The sequence below is a fragment of the Sceloporus undulatus genome, chromosome 1 (genome assembly GCF_019175285.1).
Source record: "Sceloporus undulatus isolate JIND9_A2432 ecotype Alabama chromosome 1, SceUnd_v1.1, whole genome shotgun sequence".
NCBI lineage: Eukaryota > Metazoa > Chordata > Lepidosauria > Squamata > Phrynosomatidae > Sceloporus > Sceloporus undulatus.
This window is the reverse complement of record NC_056522.1, coordinates 261,929,878-261,939,940: the sequence shown is the minus strand read 5'-3', so window position 1 is coordinate 261,939,940 and position 10,063 is coordinate 261,929,878. Positions and strand designations below refer to the sequence as shown.

Genomic DNA, 10,063 nt, shown 5'->3' with positions numbered 1-10,063 from the left:
CCCCATGATAGTCTTTCAGGCCTTAGGGTTGCCCTAAGTCAGTAAACAACTGGAAGGCACAACAACACAACAACAACAAAGGCATCTGTAAAACCATCACATTTTAGAATAGAGAATAATGTTAATTTTTGTGTCTGTACATGCCTTATGAGTCATATTGCTCTTAACAGCATTTGAGAGGATTTGGGGCCTATTTTGTATGTGTTTGTGTACATCTGCACATGCATACACACATGCACATATTTCTATTTGAAAAAAAAGAAACTAAAAAGCAACAGACAAAATCTTTTTGTTAACTCCAGTTGAAGTAGAGCTATTGAATCAGTGGGAATGATTTTCTTAAGTCAATACTTATGCAAGTTCCAAATACTACACAGTTGGGACTAACTGTTTGATTTAAACTAGTGTCTTGGGTACACAATTAATGTGCAAGTGATAAAAGGAACAAAAAGCAACAAAGTATTTTTTTTGTTTTGCTTTTTTAAAAAGTTCTGATGTTTCCTTTTAATGATCAAAATATTAAATGACAACCTTATTGAGGTTAGTTGGTACTGTGTCCAGATGCTAGCCACAATAAATTTACCAGAATCCAGTTAAATAGCTGGATTAGCAGCAATTCCAGCTATTGTATATTATTTCTAATAATAGGTACTTAAGTTGGTGTTCTTCTTCCTAAAGTTGTGTTTAGATGTAACAGATACCAGTGGATCACAGAAACCAATATAGGGCAGAGCCCAGACTTTTCAGAATGTTTGTTGTTTATTTTTAAAGGACTGTTTACAATTGCAGTAACTCCAGATTTTCCCCTTGCAATATTTACTATTTTACTGAGTTACTTTTACCACTTTTTAAGTGTTCTGTCCTGTATATCTTTGTACTCTAACTTGTCATTCTCTTCTTTAAATTTAAGACGATTAAGTGCCTTGCACTTGGCATTCCTTTAGTGGATATTCACTGGCTAGATATCTGAATCCTGTTACATAGACATAATTTTCTTCCTCTATTGGTGAAGATGGACATCCAGGTTATTTTCTGTCACTTAATCTGGAGGCAGGGCTTGTCAGGATAAGCAGGCTTTATCTTATTTGTGTGGAAGATGTCCTTCCCAAGTTAGGATCTTCTCTGCTGAGACAGGATATTCTTTGAGGGGTGAGGGTTTGCTGTTCATTTCACCAGTGTTCCATTCCCAATTTTTTCCTTTCTCTTTTCCCAGTACATATTTAGTGAAGTTTGGAGAGGAGTTAGTGATATTCTTCATTAAAAACAAACATTCCTGCGTAAGGCTGGGAGCCAATTTGAGGAATTTGGCCTCCAGCACATCCTAGAGAACGTATCTTGCAGCCTCGCCCCTCTAGTAACTTAATTTTTTATTGGCATGGCATGGTCTGACTTGACAGTGTGTTGAAGGCTGGCATCCACATCTTTATTCAGTTGATGTAGTGTATGTGCTTAGAAAAAGGGGAAACAGCTGCTTGCTGAGATCTTACATATGTCATTGAAGAGACAGAGTGGCGAAGTGGATTTACTTCTAGATTCTTCCTGCAGCCAGTGGCTGCAGACTGCTTGTCCCCATGGTCCCTGTGGCATGGAGGTATGTTGTTCTGTAGCATGCCCCTCCTGCCCAAGGTATGTGAGTGACATTTGTGGAATGCACCATACATGGTCTCAAATTATTGCCCCAAACTATTTTAGTCCTAAATTTATTGCCCCAAGCTCCTTCAAACTGTGATGTGAGAAGTGCATGTCAGGCACCTGCCTACCAGTCCCATTTTTACAAGAGCAGTAGATGATCTGTAGTCAATGGAAGTGTGGACCCAACAGAAGTCAGTGGCTGAAACAGGAAAGGAAAAGATTAATTCATCCATTATCAAGGAAGTAAAGTCAATTTAAACTTCCTGGCTCTAACAGGAAGGAAGAAAACTTCCCCTCCCAGGATCTCTTCCTTGTTCTAGAGTAGATAATGAATGAGTGGCCTTTAGGTCTTTTCCCTTCTTTGGCTGACTGTTCCATTCTCTCTTCCACTTCTCTTCTTAATTAGTCAGTGACTTACTTGACTGGGAATGGGGTGGAGAAAACACCAGATCTTTGCCCTCAAGGACCCTCTTCAGCGATTCAAGTTTCTGTTTGAGTTTTCCTGTTGAAGACCAAGTACTTCTGTGGCTTGATGCCACAGCTGCTTCCAGTGCCTGGCAGCTACCACAGCAAGTTACCTCTCCTCTGGCAGGTTGAGCAATTTTGCACTGCACAGAGCATGTGAGAGCTTTTTCTAAGGGAGGGACTGGTTTTCAACTCAACGTGTCCTGCCTCTTTTTGCCACAGCTGTCTTACAATGGCTTTCCTTCCCAGCAGCAACTCAACATAGTCACTATTCTTTCTTGCAGTGCTTCTTCTTCTAGTAGACTCAGTTGCTATTGCATCTTAAAAAGAATAAATATGTAATATTGGGAAATGCCACTGTCACCTATTGGGGCTCAGCTGTTGTTGTGTGCCTACAAGTCATTTCCAATTTATGGCAACCTTAAGGTGACCCTGTCATAGGATTTTCTTGCCAAGATTTGTTTGTAGGGGATTTGTATTTGCCTTCCTCTGCTGCTGAGAGAATGTGACTTGCCCAAGTTTACCTGAGAGGTTTCATGCCTGAATAGGGATTTGAACCCTGCTCTCCACAGTCATACTCCAACACTCAAACCACTACACCTAGTTACTGCATCTTAAATAGAATAACATTGAAAAGCACCACTGACAGCTAGTGAAGTCTAGTTTTTGTTTAATTTTAATGACAATAGATAAATAATATTCAAAGAAATACCATAACAAGTAGGGCTGGATAGGTTCATCCTTAAATTCAAGCAGCTTACCCCCTTCACTATATGAGGAAGACATAAGGGCAGGAAACATCAGAATTTAAGGCTGTTCATTCTGTTGCCAGAGACTCACTTTAGGAGAAACAAATACCCCTGATGACACTTGTGGAGCCTTTTGGAAGGAATGATTTCTGACAGAATCTGTCCCTTGCCCACATTTCCATTTAAGGCAGGTTCAATGGTATTTTCTAGAAGGTTTACCTTGTTTTGCAAGTTCCATACTTCGTTGTATCCTCAGCTGCCACCAGTCCAAAGCAGTTAGAGCACATCTGTCCCAATGACTATGGATTCCCTGTTAGAGGGCCTGGGCCAAGGCCTGCCCTCCAGGACCCTTAAATGCAAGGTCACAGTGCTAAGCTTAGTTTTGGGAGAACTCCCAGCACTATGGGGAGATACAGATGATCTCCCCTGGATCATTGCCATGGCGACTGCACATTGCGGCAACGATGCACTCACCACTTCCAAGGTGCCATTAGCACCCTGGAGCAGTGTAGTGGCATCCCTTGTGTGCCGCACCAGAGGCACATCATCAGCTTGTATGCCATGTGAATGTGTGCATGCCAAAATGGAGCCTGGACAGCGCAGTAGGGCTCAGGAGCATGCAGATGCTCCGCTCCCCTGAGCCCTAAAATCCATAGATATGCCTCCAAACTATCTAAATTCAGTCATAATGTTGAGTTGCAAATCCTCTGCTGCTCTGATGTAATAGTTATAAGGTAACTGTTTGATTCAGAAATTTTGCTGCTTCAGCTTTACTGTTTCCCAGAACTGGAGGGTAAAATGGTCAAAACTTAATTTGCCTAAACCACCCCCTAAGAGCAAGTAGCCAGTGATAACACAACTCTGGATAGTCTTCATTGATCAGTGGAAACAATTTGGATGGCCAGGCCAACATGTTCTTTGTATGTTTGAATTAACCCCAGGTGTCCTTTTGTTTTGCTGCTAATTCACCTGAATCCACAAAATAATGTTATGCTTCGGGAATATGAATAATGTATGTATTGAACCAAGCTATTCATGTATATTATTTCAGCAGTCCTACCCTTTTTCTGTTCTGTATTTTTCCTGTTATTGTTCATCTAAGGGCCACTTCTGACAAGCATTTATATTGTAGTGCAGATACCTTAGTACAAATATATATGTATATATCAGTTCCAAAGGTGCATGTGTGTGAATTGCACTGTTTTCTTTTTAGATACATTTCAGTGGTGACTTGGGAAAGATGAAACACCTACATTTGTATCTTACCAACTTTGTCAAAGTTACATCCTATCCTTCCCTTTGGGAAGGTCAGAGCAGCTTATCCAAGACTGCTTTATGAAATTCCCCACCAGCAGTCTGTCATCTAGACTGAGGCCTAGTTCTCACAAACAACAGGTAGGGCAGTAAAATTGTGTCTGGATTTCTCCAGAGGACTGGCCCTGTTAGTCTTTAAGGTGCCACAAGACTCTTTGTTGTTTCTGTTGGAGCAGCCTAACTCCTTTTATTTGGTATAAACTTTCATGGGCCGCAGTTGGTACTTGTGCAAACATTTGCTAGTCTTGCAGATGTCCTAAGATGCTTTGTTGTGTCTGGACTTTCCCACTTCAGCCTTTAGGTGGCAGCCTCATATGACTAAATGTTTCCCCTTACAAAAGAGCCATTTTCCTCATTTTAAAAATCCGCCTGTAAGGAAGCTGATACATACACAAGTGAGTCCTTGACTGCAGTCTGAAGTGATTAACTCCAGATCTAAGGTTACCACTTCACCTGCTGTATGTGAGAAATAGGTCTGAGACCTGCTGAGATTACAGTGTTTTGTGCCCTCTGTTCAATCTCTCCATGAAAAAAGGCTAGTTCATTTAGAAATTTTGAATAATAATGTGTAATAAGCAACTGCTACTTGGTTGCATTATAAATAGGCTAACTCCAAGGGCTACTTTTTTGCCAAAGGTCTTGATGGTATTTTTATATTCCTTTTCTGTTTTTCCCCCTCCCCCTCACTTTTGGCTTCAGAGTGTTGAAATCCTATCGGTATGTACAGAAAAGGATACTGAATGTGTTTCACTTTGGGCACCATGTACATTCTTTATTCCTCTTTTTACTACTCTGTAATCTTACATCCTGCATTTTTTCTAGTCCAGTTCCTTTAAAGTGAACATAAACTGATGCCAGTGATGAATGTAAACAGAACCCACAACCTTGTGCTTGTATTCCATGTTTCAGTCATTTCTAAAATCTGTTTGCATGTGACCTCTGAACCCTTTCTCCCCAGCCTCTCACAAATGCATGATAATACAAATGTTTAAGGCAGAAATGAAACTGTAACCCATTTCTTCATTAGTGAGGAAGGAAAACTGTCTACCTCGCAAGATGCTTCGTGTAAATATGTGGTGGAGAACACAGAAGCTGGAGAAGAAACTCCTGTAACTCCACAGCCAGCTTGCAGCAATCTAGAACAGAGGTAGCTCTTTATCAACATTTCATATAGTGTGTTTTTTCTCCCAGTGGAATTATTTACCTATTAAGAACACTTAAAAGCAGCTCTTAAGACAGAAATATTTCCTGAGTGTCTCACAGGATAATAAGAACAGTCTCTGTCTTCATACTGATGATCAAAAATGTGACACTAAAACAAGTGTGTGGAGAGAAAAGGAAAACTAGAAAACTCAGGCACCAGTTCTTCATGTTATACACATCTTCTGGCATGAAGCTGTGAAGCAAATATAGCATTTATGAAATCTTTTCCAGCCTCCCCTGCATTGGCTGATATCAAGGTGGGGTACAAACTAATGTAAAACCATTTCATCAGTGTAAAGAGTTTCAGACAAAATTATGCCTACAGTCAGACAGATCAAAAACAAAGCCATGAATTCACTGGGCCCCAGAAGCTTGGATGAATAGCCAGATTTCAATTATAAATGTAATACTATAACGTAGCCAGATGTTACTGTCCATCTTTTCATAGTCAGTTGGAATTGAAACAAGGAGACAAAAATATGCAGTGGATTATACATACAGTCCATGAACTTGCTGGCTTTTTTTAAAAAATGCTATAAAAATGTCTGAGTATGTACTAAAGTCAAAATCATTAGTGTTCTATGTTACCTGGCTTGCTTGAACCCATTTATTTGCTGTAGTACCATTTTACACTAGTCACCTCCCCCCCCCCCCCCCCCCCCCCCCCCCCCCCCCCCCCTCAACCCCCTTAACACCATGGATGACTACCACCACCAGCCCATTTTTTGCATACTTTTTTCTTGCCAGTCTCTGCAAACTCCATGTTGGGCATTTTAGAGGTTGCCTTTGTAAGTTTTTTGTCCCTCTTTTTTCTAACAATGTTACAGAGGGACAGGACATGCTGCAAAGTAAAGTTCTGGGCTGCCCTCCTTGTTCATTTTATAAAAATGCCTCTGCATCCAAGTAAGGCCCTGAGACGCAGGGGAGGGGAGAGAATAAAGGTGAAAGAATGGAAACAAGCACTTTGCAGTGTGCCTGGCCACCTGGTACCAGGAGCTTTGTACAAAGTAGGAGCTCTCATTGGCACCTTAGAAACTTCAGATCTACGACATAAAACTGAAGATACTAGAGGGATAGAAGTAGGAACTGGAACTTTTGCATTTGGAATTAGAAAGTGCAAGGAACAGAAGTGTAGCCCTCCCTTTTGCCAAACAAGGTATTGGATTTTTAATAATGGTGACATGGGAAAAGGCTACTCCCCTTATAACCATGGATCCACCATAGTTCTTGTTTAGTGTCCTTTTTGTGAACCCAGAACTGTGAGGCCTGTAAAGAATTTATTTTTTGACAGTTGTGTGAATATATAGTGAAGAATTTTTCATATGAAAAACAATGCTGCTGTGCACACCTCACTTTGAGAAATTTAGGTGGCATAGTGCTTATCCCATTTGATTTTCCTTTAGAAAGTCATTGAGACATTACCTAAAATTTGGTCAGATCATAACCCCATAAAATTAGAATTAGAAATAGGAAGAAGAGAGTTTAATTGGAGGTTAAATATGAATTTACTGAAAGATGAAAAAATTGTGTTGGCAGTGAAAATTAACATAAAAAATTATTTCAAAGAAAATTAAATAAAGAAACAGCCTTACAAATAGTCTGGGACGCTTCTAAGGCAGTGGTAAGAGGTTAGTTAATGAAGAAAGCTTCAGAAATTAAGAAGGAAAAGAATGAGAAACTGAATAAACTGAAAAAATAATTGACAAAGAAAGAAAATCTTTCGTTTGAAGACGTTTGAAATAAAGAGATCCTACAGGATATAAAATATCTACAAAAGCAAATATCAATATTGCTAGTAGAAGATATGGAGAAGAAGTTGAAATATACCAGACAGAAATATTTTGAATCAGCGAATAAACCAGGGAAAATTCTGGCATACAAACTAAAAAAAGAAAAAGCAATACGAACAATTAGTTTAATAAAGGAGGGAGATAAAATAATTACAAATCAGAATCAGATAAAAAAAATTCTAAAATATTACACAGAAATATTCAGGAGTACTAAAGTGGATAAATTAAAAGTAACACAATATTTGGATAAACAAAATATAGTAAAATTAACAAATTATCAAACCAGTATCTAGACAAGAAATATCAGAAGCTATAAGGAAGAGTTAAACAGGGAAAACCCCTGGTCTGGATGGATTTGGAAATGAATATTACAAAGCATGTGAGGAAGAATTAATAGAACCCCTTTTGGACACAATGAATGATAATCAAAAAGGTCAAATACCCCAAACATGGACTCACTCAAATATACTATTGTTACCAAAAGAAGAAAAAGATTTAACAAATGTGAAAAATTATAGACCAATTTCATTGCTTAATTTGGAGTATAAATTATTAGTGGCAATATTAGCAGAAAGATTGAATTTTTTTTAAATAAATAGGATTCACCCAGATCAAAGTGGCTTTCTCCCAAATAGATAATATTAGGAATATAATGAACTTGATAGAAATCCATGAAAAAAGAATAGATAAAAAGTGGCTTTAATTTTTATAGATGCGGAGGAAGCCTTTGATAATGTTAATTGGGAGTTCATGTCACCTCTATTATTTATAGTTACACAAGAAATACTCCTAAACAATATTAGGGAACAACAATTTGATTGAAGGATATAAAATGAAGAAAGAAGAATACAAACTTAAGAGCTTACGCAGATGGCTTCGTCCTAACATTAGCAAATCCATTAGATAATGTGAACCAGTTGTTAAAAACCTTTAGAGAATACGCCAAAGTGGCCGGCTGTCGGATCAATAAAGAAAAAACAGTGTTGTTAACTTAGAATCTATCAAAGAAAGAACAAAATTCATTGAAGGAAAAAGCAGGCTTCCAAATTCAAAATAAGGTTAAATATTTAGGTATTAATATCACCAGAAAAAATATAGAACTATATGAAAAACAATTATAAAAAACATGGGGAAAAATCAAGGCAAAATTAAAAAGATGGAAAAATTTTAGTATTTCGTGGATGGGAAAAATTGCAACAGAAAAGATGTCGGTATTGCCAAAGATGATTTTCCTCTTCCAAAATCTCCCAATAATTGTTGACCATCCTTTTAAAAAATGGGAAAAGGACATATCAAATTTTATCTGGAATGGGAAGAAGCCCAGAATAAAAATGAAAGTCTTACAAGACCCAATAGAAAGAGGTGTTTTAGCAGTTCCAAACCTAAAATGGTATAACTATGCCTGTGCCCTAGATTGGTTAGTTGATTGGATAAGATTACAAAAGAAAAGAACGATAAATTTAGAAAGGATGGAATTGAAATTTGGATTTCACAGTTATCTATTTTATGAAAAAATGAAAATGGACAATAATTTTAAAAATCACGTGTTTAGAAAAGCATTGATAAGAGTGTGGGAAAAGTACAAAAGGGGATGGTGCTCAAGTCTCCCATTGTGGGTATCACCAAATGAAGCAATGAACTCAGGCTTGCTAGAGAGGTTAAGAACAATAAAAAGGGCTTTTTGGGATATGTCCGCAGCAAAAGGAAGAAGAAGGAAACGGTAGGGCCACTGTGTGGAGAAGATGGCAAAATGCTAACAGAAGATAGAGAAAAGGCAGAATTACTCAACACCTTCTTTGCCTCAGTCTTCTCAGAAAAGGAAAAGGGTGCTCAACCTGAGGATAATGGAGCAGAGGACAGAATAGGGGCATTTCAGTACAGAATAAGTAAAGAGATAGTAGAGGAACACCTTGTTAATCTAAATGAATTTAAGTCTCCAGGACCAGATGAACTCCATCCAAGGGTATTAAAAGAACTGGCAAATGTAATATCGGAGCCATTGGCAATAATCTTTGAAAACTCCTGGAGAACAGGAGAAGTCCCAGCAGACTGGAGGAGGGCAAACGTTGTCCCCATCTTCAAAAGGGGAAAAAAAGAGGATCCCAACAATTATCGTCCAGTTAGTCTGACATCAATACCAGGAAAGATTCTGGAGCAGATCATTAAACAGAGAGTCTGTGAACATCTAGAAGGCAATGCCATAATCACAAAAAGTCAACATGGGTTTCAGAGAAACAAGTCATGCCAGACAAATCTGATCTCTTTCTTTGATAAAATTACCAGCTTGGTAGATGAAGGGAATGCTGTGGATATAGTATATCTTGATTTCAGTAAGGCCTTTGACAAAGTTCCCCATGACATTCTTGCAAACAAGCTTGTAAAATGTGGACTAGACAAGGCAACTGTTACATGGATTTGTAACTGGTTGACCAGACAAACCCAAAGGGTGCTCAACAATGGCACCTTTTCATCCTGGAGAGAAGTGACCAGTGGAGTCCCACAGGGCTCTGTCCTGGGGCCAGTACTGTTCAACATCTTTATCAATGACCTGGATGACAGAATTGGGAGCATACTTATCAAATTTGCAGATGACACCAAATTAAGAGGAATAGCTAATACTACAGAGGACAGGATCAACATTCAAAATGATCTGAATAGACTAGAAAGCTGGACCAAAGCTAACAAAATGAAATTCAACACAGAGAAATGTAAGGTATTGCACTTAGGGCGGAAAAATGAAATGCACAGATATAGGATGGGGGACACCTGGCTGAATGAAACTACGTGTGAAAGGGATCTAGGAGTCCAAGTAGACCACAAGTTGAACATGAGTGAACAGTGCGATGCGGCAGCTAAAAAGGCCAATGCAATTTTAGGCTGCATCAATAAAAGTATAGTGTCTAGATCAAG

General features: G+C 38.6%; 1 protein-coding gene across 11 annotated transcripts in view; it reads left to right on the top strand.

Moving 5' to 3' along the window:
* Positions 1-5,342, top strand: part of PPP6R3 (protein phosphatase 6 regulatory subunit 3) — a 108,353-nt gene extending 103,011 nt beyond the window's left edge. For 7 of the 11 annotated variants that reach the window (XM_042446610.1, XM_042446668.1, XM_042446642.1 and 4 more), the window contains 2 exons: positions 4,860-4,877; positions 5,188-5,342. In XM_042446610.1, the coding sequence (XP_042302544.1) occupies positions 4,860-4,877; positions 5,188-5,311 (142 nt within the window). In that variant the 3' untranslated portion in view covers positions 5,312-5,342. Of the gene's footprint in view, positions 1-4,059; positions 4,834-4,859; positions 4,878-5,187 lie in introns of those variants that run through there. The other 4 variants (XM_042446675.1, XM_042446634.1, XM_042446616.1 and 1 more) reach the window with 2 other exon arrangements.
* The last annotated feature ends 4,721 nt before the right edge of the window (positions 5,343-10,063 follow it).